At 43.2% G+C, this 18,143-nt stretch overlaps 1 protein-coding gene across 3 annotated transcripts in view; it reads left to right on the top strand.

Annotated features, from left to right (window-relative positions):
- Window positions 1–18,143, top strand: part of ADCY10 (adenylate cyclase 10 (soluble)) — a 105,295-nt gene that overhangs the window by 60,436 nt on the left and 26,716 nt on the right. For all 3 annotated transcript variants that reach the window (XM_011933403.1, XM_011933402.1, XM_011933401.1), the window contains 7 exons: window positions 833–958; window positions 2,560–2,838; window positions 2,971–3,261; window positions 12,027–12,096; window positions 12,675–12,906; window positions 15,142–15,249; window positions 16,366–16,541. In XM_011933403.1, the coding sequence (XP_011788793.1) occupies window positions 833–958; window positions 2,560–2,838; window positions 2,971–3,261; window positions 12,027–12,096; window positions 12,675–12,906; window positions 15,142–15,249; window positions 16,366–16,541 (1,282 nt within the window). The remainder of the gene's footprint in view (window positions 1–832; window positions 959–2,559; window positions 2,839–2,970; window positions 3,262–12,026; window positions 12,097–12,674; window positions 12,907–15,141; window positions 15,250–16,365; window positions 16,542–18,143) is intronic.

The raw sequence follows: 18,143 nt of genomic DNA, 5'->3' as shown, positions 1-18,143 counted from the left end.
AACCCGGGAGGCGGAGCTTGCAGTGAGCTGAGATCCGGCCACTGCATTCCAGCCCGGGCGGCAGAGCAAGACTCCGTCTCAAAAAAAAAAAAAAATCTCTTTCTGATTAGCCATGTCCTAATTAGAGTACAGTGCCTCAGAGAATGTGTTTGTATCTGAGTGTGGGTATGTAAATGTATACATACAAATATATGTTTCTGTATACTGTAATACATTCTGATAATCTGGCTGTGAATCAAATGTTTGTAAAGTCTTATATCCTATGGAAGACACCAATAGTGCCAGTTCCTTTGGTTGGGCAGGGTTGACAGAGGGAGACAAAACATTTTTGAGTAGATCTAGATTTTCATTAATCAGTTTTACTTAGAACAAGGTTTCCAGCAGCCTCGTGCAGTGTGGCTCATACCTGTAATCCCAGTACTTTGGGAGGCCGAGGCAGGCGGATCACTTGAGGTCAGGAGTTTGAGACCAGCCTGGCCAACATGGTGAAACCCCATGTCTACAAAAATTAGCCAGGCATGGTGGTCGGTGGCTGTAATCCAGCTACTTGGGAGGCTGAGGCAGGAGAATCTCTTGAATCTGGGAGGCAGAGGTTGCAGTGAGCCAAGATCGCGCCACTGCACTCCAGCCTGGGCGACAGTGAGAGACTCTGTCTCAAAAAAACAAAAAACAAAACAAAACAAAACAAAAAGATTTCCAGAATATTTGGTGAGCCAATGTACATCTCTGCGCACTCTTCCTCACATGAGATCCATCTCAAAGTTCATTGGAAAATCAGACCTTATAAGACAGACTAATGACTCAACTTTTCTTCCCTTTTATACCCCTGTAGAGTATTTCATTAAGCCAATAGAGAAGTTAAACATGGTTACTCTCCAAAGTGATAAGGAAAGTGAAGTCTGTCACCTCGCAAGTGGTGTCAGACTGAAAAACCTGTCACCTCCAACATCATTAAAAGGTAAGAAAATCTGGCCAGGTGCAGTGGCTCACGCCTGTAATCCCAGGACTTTGGGAGGCTGAGGCAGGCAGATCACAAGGTCGGGAGTTCGAGACCAGCCTGGCCAACATGGTGAAACCCCGTCTCTACTAAAAATACAAAAAAATTAGCCAGGCACACGCCTGTAATCCCAGCTACTTGGGAAGCTGAGGCAGGAGAATCGCTTGAACCCGGGAGGCGGAGGTTGCAGTGAGCCACTGCACTCCAGCCTGGGTGACAGAGTGAGACTCCATCTCAAAATAAAAAAAAAAGAAAAGAAAAGACGGAAAAGAAAATCTGACCTGGTATTTATTTTCTAGTCCCTAAACTTCACTTTGGTTTTCTCTAGGATGTCTGTTTTTAAAACGAAAGAGAAAAACAGCAACACAGGTTGTTTGTCTGTTTGCTCTGTACTGCCTGAAGCAGTGAGAAGGCTCCAGGGTAGGCTTGGCTTTTCTCCTAGTTAAGAGCCATCTTTCCACCTGTGTATATTCTGGGATCTGCATGAAAGAATGAACTATTGTACATTTTCAATTAAACAGAAACCAAATAATGAGGGAGAAAATCTAATACTGAGATACTTCCTGCCATCCACTTGTACGATAAATAAATGACAAACAAGAGTTTATATGAAAGACATATTATTGGCCAGGTGCGGTGGCTCACTCCTGTAATCCCAGCACTTTGGGAGGCTGAGGCGGGCGGATCACTTGAGGTCGGGAGTTCAAGAGACCAGCCTGACCAACATGGAGAAACCCCGTCTCTACTAAAAACACAAAAAAAAATTAGCCTGGCATGGTGGCACATGCATGTAATCCCCGCTACTTGGGAGGCTGAGGCAGGAGAATTGCTTGAACCTGGGAAGCGGAGGTTGCAGTGAGCCGAGATCGCGCCATTGCACTCCAGCCTGGGCAACAAGAACGAGACAAAAAAAAAAAAAAAAAAAGACTAGCTTAGTTTCTACTGTGTTTTTTGGGCAAGTTGAGAAGTTCTAATTTTGTCCCTAACAGAAGGACATCCTGGTCAAAATGTCCAGAAAGCCATGTGAGCTACGATATTCAAGCTTAGATGAAACATTGGGATAGGAGCTGTGAACTCTCTGACACTTGGTCATGACACAGAGATGATAATGTATGTCATGAAAAGACATAAATTTCCAGGGCAGATAGAAAAATTTCCAGCAGAAAGGGGAGCCAGAGAAGAAGATACAGAAGGACCAGCTGAGGAAGTCAACAAAGCACAGGAATGGCAGGGCCTGCTCCTTCTGACAATAGTGATTACAATGTCCTCTCCTCTCCTCACACACGCTTGTCACACTTTAGCACAAAATCAGAACACCATGAAATCCATCTTAATTTTGTCAGGTCATTGTGCCATGTGTCTTTCCAGGCCATAAGCCTGCATCTTTAGTACTCTCAGCACAAGTCCTATCCACAAATTAGGTACTAAACAAATACTTCTTTTGACTTAGCTTGACTGAGTTTCTTTCAACAAGAACTGTACAGCAGGATGGTTGTATCAAATACAGCATATTTCATAAAGACAAATAACTAGTTTTCTACTGTGTGGCCTTCTACCTGCAGAAATCTCTCTGATCCAGCTGGATAGCATGAGCCTTTCCCACCAAATGCTGGTGAGATGTGCTGCCATCATTGGCCTGACCTTTACCACCGAGTTGTTGTTTGAGATTCTTCCCTGTTGGAATATGAAGATGATGATCAAGGCCCTGGCAACCCTAGTGAAATCTAACATTTTTTATTGTTTCCGGAATGGCAAGGAGCTTCAAAATGCCCTGAAACAGAACAATACCTCATTTGAGGTGCACTATCGCTCCTTGTCTCTGAAGCCCAGTGAAGGGATGGGTGAGTAGCACCTGGAGTAACTCAACTTCCTCTTAAGGACCCATCTAGATCAAATAATTGACCTGTGTTAGGTAGAAGGGGCTGATCTGTTGCCTACTGCCTGGCTGAAAAAACCCTTTTTGCTCTCTCCAGATCACGGTAAAGAGGAAGAGCTTCGTGAACTGGAGAATGAGGTGATCGAGTGCCACAGGATTCGATTCTGTAGCCCTATGATGCAGAAAACAGCCTACGAGCTGTGGCTCAAGGACCAGAGAAAAGCCATGCACTTGAAATGTGCCCGCTTTTTAGAAGAAGATGCCCACAGGTGTGACCACTGCCGAAGCAGGGACTTCATTCCCTATCATCACTTCACAGTGAATATTCGGCTCAACACTTTAGACATGGATGCCATTAAAAAGATGGCTACGTCTCATGGATTTAAAAGTAACCTACCTCATTTTTAAATTATCCTAACTGTTCGTGGGAAATCTAGAGACTAAGATCTAGAAGGAGTGGGTGTGGACCTTGAGGGCTCCAAGTCCCATAAGCGGCTTGGGCACAAACAATGATGAGACTTCAGCAGCCTAGGCCAATGGTGAAGAGAAGAGTAAGGGAATGTACCTGTATTGAGTCTGGCGAACCAATCTCACTATAACTGTCAGGGATGGTTTAGGGATGGGGCTCTGGCAAAATGGGGTGTGACCAGAGCTCAAACTAAAATATCCCACTTAATTCACACCAAAGGATGGAATCCAAAGGGGGGGTACAATCTGACATGATGACATGGTGTTTCTTGGCAGATAAGAATATTATTGCTTTGTTGGTCTAGTTTGAAACAGGTTCCAGTGGGACAAGAATATGATTGAGAGAGAATTAGCCAGGGCTAAGCAGGTCAGGGCTCCAGAAAAGAGGGCTTGGTTTCAGGGCAGGAATTCAAGATCATCTGAGAAGCAAATTTAAAAAGTTACAAACCAATAACACCAATCAGCTATGTGATCTGAGAAAACATAGCAGAGGATTGGAGGGATGTAAGGACCCAAAGACTCAGTCACTGCGGGCATGATGGGTGTCAGACGTAGAGCTACTACACCAGTTCCAGCCCCCAGTCACGGTGGCCAGGGAGCTCCTCATGGGCTGTCTGCCCTAGTCAGAGGACCTTGGTGATTATGGCTAAATCTGGTTGGGAAATCAGAGGCTACAAGTAGAGGACTCCTATATTATAAGGATATTAAAAATCAGGAAGAAATGTATCTAAAGTGCCTAGCACATAGTAGGTGCAAAATAAAATTTTTTTTCTCATTCGTTCTCTATTTCATGTGCATTCTCAGTGGATCCTCGTATTAAGCCTTTAAGGCTGATGAGGGTTATTTTCATTGTATAGATTTTTTTTTTTTTTTGAGACGGAGTCTTGCTCTGTCGCCCGGGGATCTCGGCTCACTACAAGCTCCGCCTCCCGGGTTTACTCCATTCTCCTGCCTCAGCCTCCCGAGTAGCTGGGACTACAGGCGCCCGCCACCTCGCCCGGCTAGTTTTTTGTATTTTTTAGTAGAGACGGGGTTTCACCGTGTTAGCCAGGATGGTCTCGATCTCCTGACCTCGTGATCTGCCCGTCTCGGCCTCCCAAAGTGCTGGGATTACAGGCTTGAGCTACCGCGCCCGGCTCATTGTATAGATTTTTAAAATTGTGGTTCTGGAAGCTTAAGTAACAAACCCAATACCACAGAACGAGTGACAGGCTTTATTCAATCTGCCATCAGTCTAATTCCTAAGTTCATCCTCTGCTCATTATACCTGAGCTCCCCCAAATGTGGGGTTGGACTTTTAGATAATACTTGCCGGAAAATAGGAAGTTCATAGACACAGCATGAAGTAGAAACCAAGAGAGTGAGAAAATTGCAGCTTTGCACAGTGGGACAAGCATGTTGTTGAAACTGCATCCACACGAGTCCATCTCCCTTTTTGGAAGGCAGGAATCAGGCTGTAAGTTCAGAGCTTTAGGATCTGGACTATGAAGATTTCTAGTCCTCTGAGAACTTGAGTACAAAGAAGATAAGACTTCAGCAGTAGTCTCACCATCACTGGGGCAGGGAAGATGTCAGGGGAATGTACACCTACCTGAGTTTAGTTCTATTACTAGCATGTATTAAATTATCTCTCATCTGTTATATTTTTACAAAATTGGTAATATTATTATCATTATCATCACAAAAATGGTATGTGTGTAACACGATGTTGAAATTGAAATTTGTGCCAGAGCACCAAGATACAATGAATGCTGCAATTCAAACTGAGGCAGTGGATATACAGAATTTACAAAGGAAATAGCTGAGAATCAGTTATAATCTTGGATCCCTTGCCCAGATGTAAGACATAGAAATGAGGAAGAGTGTATAGAGGGCCAGGATTTGTGAAGAGCTCTCTTTGGTGAGAACTGATGAGGTGCTGTGTGCCCTCCTCAAGTGGGTTGTTTACTTCATCACTTCAAGCCTAGTGAGGTGTCTTCCTTAGAATCAGAGGACATAGAACACTGGGGCCTGCCTCCTGCCTAAGAAGGCTGAAGTGGCCTGTGGCTGCATTGGGATCAAGCTGCCATTCCAGACTGTGGGAAAGGATGTGTGAGGGTTTCTCGTGGATCAGATAAAACCCACCTGGGAGAAACAGCAGGACTGGAACCATTTTAAGTTCTTCCCAGAGTGCCCCTGGGAGGGTGAGAAGACCCTTGGGTGTGGACTGCTAGAATGAGACAGGGGTAAGGGGGGCAGACTGTGGAGCACTGAGAAGATGTGCTGCCTGAATTAAGGAAGATTTAGTGAAGGATCCCACACAGGGCCCTACTCAAAGAACCAATGAAAGTATCAGTAGGAGATGAAACGATGGAAAGAGATGAGGGAAAGGGAAAAGAAGAATATTCGACTGTGTGGGGTCAGTGAGTCATACATATACACACACACATACACGTACATATATATACATAGATGTATTTTTTGGTAGATTGATGTTTTATTTTGGGGGATAAAATAAGCTAAAATACGCTGACAGCTAGAAGACAGGTCAGTTTGAGCAGCTGGCCTTTAGCAAGCTGACTGTTGTCATCAAAGCAAACAATTTCAGTTATTTGCAGATTTTCCAATCAACTGGCAGTTCAGTTCTGGAGCATATGTGACCAAATGTCTCTGAATAATGTCTGCTGGTAGCCCTTCCATCAGCACCTCCATCTGAGGGAGGCCACAGCTCTACTATTTCTCCTATCAGAATTTTTCACCTGTTCAGAAGGCTATCGACTAGACAAACTTTAGAGACTTTGTAAATTCCCTAAATGTTGTATCAGAAAACAGTAATCCCATGGCCCATCATCGCACACACCTTCAGTAGTTCCAGTCAGGGGCAAACATTTTTAATTTAGCTATTCTTTCTAGTCATTACCTCCATATACTAAATGGTATATTAATATTGCTTTTATTGATTTTTTAAAAAATCAAATTCTGACATCTGTTTTCTGGCTATGGCAGATGAGGATTTAACTCTGTTACACCACTCCTCGGCCCCTCTCCCTTATATTGTCATATAACTGGCATTAGACAAGTCGGTGACGTGTTTACATTATTAAGACTATATAAATGTTGTCCATTACAAACCAAGTAATATACTGTGAATAGATTTCTTAACAAATGTTTACTTTTCCTAGAGTTACTAGGAAACTTTTTTTTTGCAATGTCTTCCTTAAAACATCCTGCTTCCATCTATCCTAGACAGATAGATACTCTGTCTATCCATTATCCCTGAATCTCCCGAAGTGTGGAGTATAACCTTTAGGCAATACTAGTCAAGGACATAATTGGGACCAAGTATGGTGGCTCACGCTTGTAATCCCAGCACTTTGGGAAGCTGGGGTGGAAGGATCACTTGAAGTCAGGAGTTCAAGACCAGCCTGGACAACAAACTGAGACTCTGTTTCTACAAAAAACTAAAAATAAGAAAATTAGCCAGGCATGGTTGCACACATCTATAGTCCCAGTTTTTCAGGAAGTTGAGGTGGGAGGATCTCTTGAGCCCAGGAGTTCAAGGATACAGTGAGCCGTGATCATGGCCGCTGCTCTCCCCAAAAGGGAAAAAAAGACATAATTGGAGGAGATTCAGGGCCACTGCATTACGTGTGAATCAGATAGGAAGGAAGCTGGTAGCTGGTTCCCTTTCAATTCTCTTTTGATCCTCATGTCCTTCTTAAGAACTGTTATTTTCTAAGTCTTGATTCATTCCAATGGTTTACCCTCCTGGGTGCTGTCCTTCAGCTTCTTCCACCTATTTCATCAATGACTACTCTTCTCACTCCTTTATCTTCTACAGATATGTTGAACTTTCATTCAGCATTTCATTTCCTCATTCCACAATTATTTATTGGGCTCCTACTATGTGCCAGGCACTGCTTACTGCTCTAGGCATCTGAACAAAACAGCATCAGTGTTTTGCATCGGTGAACAAACCAGCATTCTGTTGGGGGAAAGTAGACGATGGAGAACAAAAACATAATAAAGAAGTAAATTTCTGGGTGCAATGGCTCATGCCTATAATCCCAGTGACTTTGGAGGCTTGAGGCCAAGGGTTCAAGACCAGCCTGGGCAGGAGAGCAAGACCCCATCTCTTCAAAAAAAATTAGCCAGGTGTGATGGCTTGTGCCTGTAGTCCCAGCTACTCAATAGTATTGCTTGAAGCCAAAAGTTTGAGACTGCAGTAAGCCATGTTCACTCTACCATACGCCAGCTTGGGTGACAGAGCAAGACCCCCAACTCTTAAAAAAAAAAAGGAAAGCATATAGTATAAGTGATAAATCATAGAGAAAAACAGAAAAGAATGTTGAGTAGGACAAGGGAGGTAAGGAGCGCAGAGTCATTTGGGTGCCTTCACTGCAAAGCAAGATTCATGTAAAGACAGAGGAAGTGAGGGATTTTGCTGTGTGAGTGGCTGAGGAAGACTGTTCTAGGCAGATGGGTAGCTAGTGCAGTGACCCTAAGACAGGAGCGTGGCCCTTCCATTCTATACATGTGGAATTTATACTTTCAGAGATCATTTTATTCTTACCAGGCACAGTGGCTCACCTGTAATCCCAGCATTTTGGGAGGCTGAGACAGGTGGATTGCTTGAGCTCAAGAGTTCAAGACCAGCCTGAGAAGCATGATGAAACCCCCCTCCACAAAAAATACAAAAAATTAGCTGGGTGTGGTGGCAGGCGCCATAGCCCCAGCTACTCAGCAGGGGGAGGTGGGAAGATCCCTTGAGCCAGGGAGGTTGAGGATGCAGCGAGCTGTGATTGTGCCACTGCACTCCAGCCTGAGCAACAGAGCAAGGCCGTCTCAAAAAAAAAAAAATCATTTTATTCTCACTTAGTTAGCTAAATGTCCTGAACCTGGGGAGACAGAAGATAAACCCAAGAGGTAGTCTGACATCTTGAACCTAAAGTCTTATGTTTAGTTATTTGAAACCCTAAGGTGGACAGGTGATATCTTTGCTTTTCTCTTTTCTATTGAGAACCTACAGGCATTTTGTATCTTTTTTCTTTTGATTTTTACAGATTCTCCTTGTAGTAGGAAACTCTTAATACAGCATCTCCTTTGTAAATGAAAAAAATGAGAATCAAAAATAATATGATTCTGGTTGGGCACAGTGGCTCATGCCTGTAATTGTAGCACCTTGGGAGGCCGAGGTGGGGGGATCACGAGGTCAGGAGATCGAGACCATCCTGGCTAACACGGTGAAACCCCATCTCCACTAAAAATACAAAAAATTAGCCAGACATGGTGGCACACACCTGTAGTCCCAGCTACTTGGGAGGCTGAGGCAGGAGAATCACTTGAACCTGGGAGGCGGAAGTTGCAGTGAGCTGAGATCGTGCCACTGCAGTCCAGCCTGGGTGACAGAATGAGACTCAATCTCAATAAAAAAGAAAAGAAAAGAAAAGAAAATATAAAATTAGCCAGGTGTGGTGGTGCAGGCCTGTAATCCCAGCTGGTAGGGAGGCTGAGGCACGAGAATCACTTGAACCCAGGAGGCAGAGGTTGCAGTGAGCCAAGATTGCACCACTGTGCTCCAGACTAGGCAACAGAGTGAAACTCCATCCAAAAATAATAATAATAATAATAATAATGATATGATTCACCCAAGTAATAAATGACATAATGACAAAGAGCATACCTTGTATGCCCTGACTCTGTTTGCTTTATCTATCCAATCTTCGCGTTCCATTCTATCACTATTACAATTTATTTATTTATTTATTTTGAGACAGGGTCTTGCTCTGTTGCCCAGGCTGGAATGTAGTGGCTTGATCTGGGCTTACTGCAGCCTCAAACTTCCAGGCTCAAGCCATCCTCCAACCTCAGACTCCCAAGTAGGTGGGACTACAGGCACATAACACCACATGCTGCTAATTTTTTTTCTTCTTCTTTTTTTTTTTTGTAGACAGGTCTTGCCATAGTTGCCCAAGCTGGTCTCAAACTCCTGGACTCAAATGATCCTCCCACCTCAGCCTCCCAAAGTGTTGAAGTGTTGGGATTATAGGGATGAGCCACTGTGCCTGGCCACCATTACAATTTTAAACATAAAGTGTTGAAGGAGGAATAGCATTTTCATTTTACTAATTGACTTATTTTCAACAAACCTGCATGTATGCAACAAACATTTATTAAGTGTCTACCCTGTGCCAGGAAGTGACCTAGATTTTGGACCATAGTAGTGAAAAATGATAGACATTTATTATTAATTTTTATTTTATTATTAATGATAGACATGTCTATTCTCATAAATTTGAATTTTAATGGCAGCTGACAGACAATGAAGAGATTAAGCAATAAAATCTTTAAGGGGCCTTGTAGACTTTGATAAATAGTCTAAATTTCAGTCTAAGTGAATTGGAACACATTGGAAATATATCAGTTAGAATGAGTATTGGCTGCATATAATAAGGACCTAGCTAATGTGGCTTAAATTTATTTATTATCAAATGTATTATATTTATGTATTTCTCATCTAAAAGGCTTGCCTCATCACTGGGACTAGTATGGAGGCTTCATGATCATCAGGGACCTTGGTCCAAAACAGCTGCTGAGGCTCCAGCCAGCACATTTAATGCCAGAAGGAGAAAGAAGCCAAAACATGAAAGGATGTCCCCTCCCTTTTAAAGGATCTTCTAAAAGTCCTACCAAGTATTTCCTCTTACATCCCATTGATCAGAACCTACTCACATGACTATATCCAGTTGCAAGGGAAGCTGAAGAATTTCGCTGTCCTAAATAACATTGAATTCTATTACTAATGAGAAAAGGGACAATGGAGATAGAGATGGGAAACCGGCAGTTCCTGCCACAGAGATCTGAATCATGCTTTTTAAATGGTACTGCCTTCTCTACAGAAAAAGATTGAAAAGGATAGGAATAGAAGGGAGATTAGTTTTTTGCAGTTGTCCAGGTAAAATTTTGGTGGTGGACTGGGATGGTGCTGTGGTGAAGATGGACAGAAGATGATGAATTCAGATATGTTTTTGGGTGTGGTCAATGGGACTTTCTGATGGACTGAGTAGGGATGGGGGTAAGAGAAAGAAAATAATCAAGGATCTTGTGCAGGTTTTTGCCTTGAGAAAATGGATATATGGCAGTGATGCTTACTAAGATAGGAAAAGTTGTAAGTGGGTATAAGTTTCTGGAGGAGAGATTAAAGAGTTTCTGTTTGAATCATGTTAATTTTGAAATACCTGTTACACATTCAAGTGGCAGTTGCCAAGGTATTTGAATATATGGGTCTGTAGTTAAAGTAGATGTCAAGGCTTAGATATATAAAATGGAAATCCATTAGCATATGAATGTAATTAAAAGTCATGGGCAGATGAAACTGCCTAGGGAGAAATTGTGAATGGAGAATGGAGCCCAGGACCAAACTGAGGTTTACCAACATTTAGAATGTTGGTAGAAGAACAGAAGCCAATTAAGTGGGTAACCAATTCCCTTATAACACACAAAGCAATGTGTGCTAAAAGAATGAGTGAAAAGAGAGAGTGGTCTCTTGTATTAAATGCTGCTTAGAGGTAATCAAGTGCAGACAAAGATGTAGCCTTTGGATTTGACAACATGGTGGCCACAGGTAACTTTAACAAGAGCAGTTTTAGAGAACTAGCGGGACAGGGTCATAATTCAATATATTCAGCTGCTAGTCACTAAGGAATCAATAAATAGTAATCTAGGAGAAGAGGTGGCCAAATTGATCTCTGTGCAGTGCAATAAGGATTATGATACAGGTCTGCACAGGGTTGATGGGCACACAGGAGTTGGGGTACTTATCTATGGGGTACTTACCTATGGGGGCAAGGGCCCAGAGGGCTTTCAAAAGAAGGTGATAACTTCTTAGATGTTCAAACTGCATCTATAAGATGTGTGGAGTAATGCATTAGCCTAGGAGCCAGAAAACCTAAGTTCTAGTCCTACCTCCACCACTAACAGTTATATGACCTGAGACAAGTTCCTTCCCCTCTCTGGGATTCTTTCTTGTGCCTGAAGGGAGAAATGACTGGACTAGACAAGCCTCATTTGTTTTCTGTTTTAAGATCATTATGGAATTTTCTAAACGATTCAAGTCTGCTTAGACTGAGGTTTTTAATTTAAGATTCTCTGCCCTTCAGTTAACCTTTTGGGGTATTTCATTTCATTATCTATATTTCTCCACTGGAAACTGATGTCACTTTCTTCAGGCTTAATTCATAGTTTTTATTGCAGAATAAATTACTTAGGATAATGTTATTAGCTATCACAAATCCCAACATTTCTGTGGCTTAACACAAGAGAGTGATAATTTATTTCCACCTCATGATATAATCCAATGCAAGTATTGACCAAAGGCTTTGCATGCAAAGGGACCCAGGCTCCTCCCAACTTGTGGGTTTGCTATCCTTCAGGTTCTTAGAATTATTTGCTTTCTTGTGGAAAGAGAAGGCAGAGAAGACACTTAACCATCTCAGCCTAGAGGTGACATATATTACTTCTAATCTAATTCTATTGTGAGAACTCATGATGTGGCTTCACCTAAGATGCAATGGCGACTGGGCATTGTGGTTTCTGTCTGGGCAGCAACAATTCCATAAAGGGAACAAGAGTCTTGGGTAGACAGCAGATATCTCCACTACAGAGAACGTTTCAATGACCCATACAACTCATGTGTTTATTTTCTAGCTCAAGAAGAGCTTATCCTGTCCAAATCAGAGATTCCTGAGACATCCGCATTATTTCCTGAAAATCCCAGGTAGAGGCATATATCATTGTTTAGGAAGTAGAGCATAAACAATTGTCATTAAATTCAAAACACTATTAGAATCATTTGGCCAGTACGTTTGACCTCTTAGATACAAGTGGGAAACTTCGGGGGGTATGCATGGTGAATTTAGTCAGTAGTATCCACACTAGGTTTTATTATCCTGCTCTTTTGTTTTTAAAGATATTTTATTTTATTTTATTTTATTTTATTTTATTTTGAGACGGAGTCTTGCTCTGTCGTCCAGGCTGGAGTGCAATGCCACAATCTCAGCTCACTGCAACCTCCACCTCCTGGGTTCAAGTGATTCTCCTGCCTCAGCCTCCTGAGTAGCTGGGACTACAGGCGCCTGCCACCACACCTGGCTAATTTTTGTATTTTTAGTAGAGATGGGATTTCACCAGGTCGGCCAGGCTGGTCTTGAACTCCTGATCTCAGGTGATCCACCCGCCTCGGCCTCCCAAAGTGCTGGAATTACAGGCATGAGCCACCGCGCCTGGCCTAAAGATATTTTAATATCAAAAGTGATACTGTGTAAGTTACTATTATTTATTTCTGCGTATGGACAGTCCTGACGAAATAAGAGAAAAGATATTGAATTTCTTTGACGACGTGTTAACAAAAATGAAGACATCTAATGAAGACATTATCCCTCTGGAATCTTGCCAGTGTGAAGAAATCCTAGAGATTGTCATCTTGCCTCTGGCCCACCATTTTCTGGCATTGGGAGAAAATAACAAAGCCTTATATTACTTCTTAGAAATTGCATCTGCTTATCTCATCTTGCATGATAACTACATGGTAAGCTGTTTCTACCCAGACCACCTCCACCCTAGAGACAATTCATGGAACATAGAGCCAGAAGGGAAGCTCCAGCATGCTTTCTGATTATTTCACATTGTATATTCCTGACAGCACCCCTTTCCACTGAAAATCACATTGCTTAGAAGGGAAATGATCTAAGATTGAGAAAAGAGAATTGGAACACACTGCAACTAGCATAGTAAATTATTTAAAATATTGTCACCTTTAGAAACTTGCCATGAATTGTCTACCTGTATGGGAGGTAAGGGGGCACATCTCATTCCCAAAATGAGGCAGAGAGGACTCTTAGCGTAGTCTTCCTCAAGTGGCATTTACCCTCTTTTAAGCCTAAAATACCTGTGAGTGCAAAATACCTGTAGGTCTTTGGATGAGTGCAATTCTGGTTTTTTGTTTTGTTTTTGAGATGAAGTCTCACTTTGTCACCCAGGATGGAGTGTAGTGGCGCATTCTCTGCCTCCTGGGATCAAGCCATCCTCCCACCTTAGCCTCCTGAGTAGCTGGGACCGCAGACATGTGCCACTATGCCCGGCTAATTTTTTGTGTTCTTGGTAGAGATGGGGTTATACTATGTTGCCCAGGCTGGTCTTGAACACCTGAGCTCAAGGGATCTGCCCACCTTGGCCTTCCAAAGTGCTAGAATTACAAGCATGAGCCACTGTGCCCAGCCAATTCTGGTTTTAATCTTGTGATCCCCAAAGAGGCTCTCCCCACCTTTGTCATCATGCAATGTGTGCTGGATTATCGCACATACCCTTAGACCACCAAAGCACTAGTGAATGCTTCTCTAGAGTAATTATAAATAAGGTTCCAGGGCAATATGCCCCTAGAAATGAGGGGATTTGATACACATAATGAAATAAACAGAATTCATTATTAAGTAAGTTGGAAATCACTGAGCTGAATACAGGTAAATAGATTCCTTTAGATACTTCAGGGCCTTTGATATACTGAGATACATATAAATCTGTTCAGAGGACACAGAAGGGTAAAAGCCAGGCTAGGCTGAAGCATACTGTGTTTCTCAAACTTATTTGCCCTTAGATCTCCTTTCATGGAGCAGCTGGCTGGGCTAACCTTCCATGAACTCACTTGAGGAAATGTCTTCCTGGGTCCTTGCTTCATCTGACTTCAGCCAGCTTCAGGAAGAGCTTCATAGACCTTCCACAATTTACAGTTGCCACTAGTCACAGCAGCCTAATCAACCCTCCTACCTTAGATTTATATAAAATTCTAAAATTAAACTATTAAAAATGTCACTAAGTTCCTGTCCTTGAAAGCATTTATGTTAAGAAGGAAAGTCTGCATATTTCATGCACATATTCGGGGTGATGATGGGGATGTAGCCAATGAGTCCCAGGAGGAGGAGGCTTAGGTAGCCCTGGGGGCCAACTTTCTAAAACCTATGCATACCCGTTTCATTTGATAAGGAGTGCACAGTGATCAGGAAGACAATGATTAGAAGCAGAGTCCCAGTGCAAGGTCCCAGAATGTGCCATTTGTACCCCCTCTCCCATCAAAGAAACTCCAGTGGGACTGGGGCTGGTGGCCAACTTATCTTGTCTCCCTTTTTTTTTGCCTCCCACACATACCCAACAGGTTGCATGAGACTGGGAGATACTGCCTCACCTTATTTTGTTCTTCAAGTCTGATCTTACCTTGATGTGCACATGTGCTAAGATTTGCCTAATGATGTTAGGAGGTGAAGATGAAGTGATGAGAGTTGTGCAGGGACTTACCTTCCTCGTCCACCTCCCAAAATGGCCCTGGCAAAGGAAATGGGGGTGATTCATAATTCATTTCAAAGCTGAAGACCAGCTTCTCACAGCTGTGGGGATGCTGGTCAAGGGAGGTGGGTGTGTGGTTAGAAATAGGGAGGATGGGGATAGATTTACTGAGAGGAAGAAATTGGCTTGAGGGAAAGTTCAGGTAAGGCAACCTAGATGATAGCATGAGGAAAGGTGATTTCCAGATTCATTCTCTTGATGGAGTGATCCAGCAGACAAAAGTAAGCATGAAGGTGAGATCTTTACCCGTCAGCTCCTGTCTGGAATTTGGAAGCCCATTTTAATGAGTGGAGCTGGGGATGGAAGTGGAAGTGGTAACTGAAATGGCTCCTGCGTCTCTTCCTTCAGTAGAGTCTGGGGCAATGGCCCTTCTGTGGGCTCAATCCCTGCTAAATCAACACTTTTCTACTCCTTGGGCTGGTTACAGGCATATATGTATTTAAATGAAGGAGAGAAGTTGCTAAAAACTCTCAAGAAGGACAAATCTTGGAGCCAGACATTTGAATCTGCCACCTTTTACAGCCTCAAAGGTGAGGTAAGAAACCATTAAAGACTTGAATTAATCTGTTATATATCTTAGGCCTTTCCATAGAAGTAGAAGTCATCCCTATACTTTTTACACCCTCCTCCCATCTCTTGCCACAGACTTCTAGCCAAGACTCTAGAAAGTCAAATTTCGGCCGGGCGCGGTGGCTCAAGCCTGTAATCCCAGCACTTTGGGAGGCCGAGACGGGCGGATCACGAGGTCAGGAGATCGAGACCATCCTGGCTAATACGGTGAAAACCCGTCTCTACTAAAAATACAAAAAACTAGCCGGGCGAGGTGGCGGGCGCCTGTAGTCCCAGCTACTCCGGAGGCTGAGGCAGGAGAATGGCGTAAACCCGGGAGGCAGAGGTTGCAGTGAGCTGAGATCCGGCCACTGCACTCCAGCTCGGGCGACAGAGCAAGACTCCTGTCTCAAAAAAAAAAAAAAAAAAAAAGGTCAAATTCCTGGGCTCCAACCTCCTCACCATGGCTTACCAGCAAGGTCTTCCCTGTCTTCCAGGTTGACATCATTTTTTTTTTTTTTTTTTTTTTTGAGAGGGAGTCTTGCTCTGTTGCCCAGCCTGGAATACAGTGGCACAATCTCGGCTCTCTGCAGCTTCCGCCTCCCGGGTTCAAGTGATTCTCCTGCCTCAGCCTCCAGAGTAGCTGGGATTACAGGCATGTGCATGCGCCACCATGCCCAACTAATTTTTGTATTTTAGTAGAGATGGGTTTTCACTATGTTGGCTAGGCTGGTCTCAAACTCCTGACCTCAAGTGATTCACCTGCTGTGACCTCCCAAAGTGCTGGGATTATAGGCGTGAACCACCGTGCCCGGCCCAGGTTGACACCTTTATGAAATATTTTTGTTACAGTCTCTAAAAATGGACCTGAATGGGTAAACATTGTCTCATGGGTAGACAATGCACAACTAAGATGCTAAATCCTAGTCATTCAACCATGCTTCATGCATATATCCAATAGACATTTTATATTATGCCAGGCACAGGAAGATAAATTACCTTTTTGATAACAATCCCCAAAATATGGATTATGGGGACCTACTGATTAAGTCAGAATAATCGCTTTTCCTCTTTTCCTGTCTTTCCTCCCACCTCCCTGTAGGTCTGTTTCAATATGGGCCAGATAGCACTTGCCAAGAAAATGCTTAGGAAGGCACTGAAGCTCCTCAACCGAATCTTTCCTTACAACTTAATTTCCTTGTTTCTCCATATCCATATCGAGAAAAACAGACACTTTCATTATGTGAATCAGCAGGCCCAAGAGAGCCCACCTCCAGGGTAAGGGAATGAGCTGGGGAGAGCAGACTGTTTAGTCTCACTCCCCTTAGAGCCCTACACATAATCCAAGTCAGCCCCCAAAGCCTGGCCTCCGGGGGGGGGCACAAGGACTCCTGTCTGTCTCTGACCATTCACTGGGGAGGGGGAGAGTGTGAGGGTGCTCCCAGACCAGGGTTGCCACAAAGTACTTTAAGGGCAGTTTTTGCAAAAGGGAATCTTGATGACACAAACATAAGGGACCTCGTTGTAAGGTGAGTTCTAGGGTCCCTCCCAACTCATCTAGCCCTTGTTAACCCCCATGGCCATCCGTGTTCTCATTGGATGGAACCTGCACTACCGCTCCTGGGACCTCAGTCACAAGCCCTCTTCCATTAGGTGCTAAGACACTGGGTTTTGCCCCCCTCCCCAAAGAAAAGTAGCAAGCCCTGAAGACGTTTGCAAAGGACAAAACTCCCACCCATCTGTGAATCTCAACAGCGATGTGGGTTACATGGGGGTAGCCGTTGGTCAAAACTGTACTGTTAAGATTTGGGCATTTCAATATATATATTCTACCTATAAGATAACTATAATAATAGTGAGTGGGGAGAAATAGTGAGTGGAGAGGTCGATGCATGTTGCTAGTTGTTGAAGGTAGGTGTTGAGTGCATTTCGCTCATTACACTCTTGTTTGCTGTGTGTATGCTTGAATTATTCTATAATAAATGTTTTCAAAAATATTCCACCTATCTAGCAATTCATACCAAAGGAGATGCCGCCTTGTTGGGTACCTGGAGAGCTAACAGAGGACACCTCTTCCATCTTGGGAGAGCTCAGCAGCTATATTACTATAGGTTCCGCCTAAGATACAAACATCTATTCCTATAAGCAAGTTACCACAACTCCTTTGCAACCCCATCAAAATCTGCCTTCCCCAGCTTCCAAATGTGTTCCTTTAAATGTAGGGAATCCTGAGGTGAAAAGGAAACGTAATGGAGCTGAGTTCCTGTGCACGCTGGAGGTGGGCTCCTAGGAATACCTGGCTGTTTCTGGAAACCCCAGGAGAAAGGGCTGGGAGATGTTCGGCAGAGATCTTTCTGAGAAGGCAGTGGTCTTTGCATTCCACATAGACTTGCAGGATGCCTCAGTCTGAATTTCAGATAAACAGTGAATACTTTTTTTAGTATACATCTATCATATGAAATATTTAGGATATATGCATTCCATAAAAATTGTTAGTTTTAAAATTCAAATTTAACTGGGCATCCTGTATTTTCATCTGCTAAAACAGGTAATTTATACATTTCACATTTTATAAAAGGAGTAAGAAGTACCTGCACAAAGGGAAAAGGCAGAAAAGTGTTGAAGAAGAAAAAACTGAGGAGTTGTCGGCTTAAAGTATCCGCAGGTCAAAAGGTTCTCATCTCAAAAATGAGTATAACATGGAACAACATTTAATGTCAGAGTGTCCATGACCCTCATGAATGCCCTGTAAGAGATTTTACCCTGGGCTGGGTGTTGTGGCTCACGCCTGTAATACCAGCACTTAGGGAGGCTGAGGTGGTCGGATTGCCTGAGGTCAGGAGTTTGAGACCAGTCTGGTCAACATGGTGAAACCTGTCT

Source organism: Colobus angolensis, unplaced genomic scaffold (genome assembly GCF_000951035.1).
Source record: "Colobus angolensis palliatus isolate OR3802 unplaced genomic scaffold, Cang.pa_1.0 Scaffold126, whole genome shotgun sequence".
Classification (NCBI taxonomy): Eukaryota; Metazoa; Chordata; class Mammalia; order Primates; family Cercopithecidae; genus Colobus; species Colobus angolensis.
The sequence above is the reverse complement of the archived record's forward strand: the minus strand, read 5'-3'. Positions and strand labels throughout refer to the sequence as shown.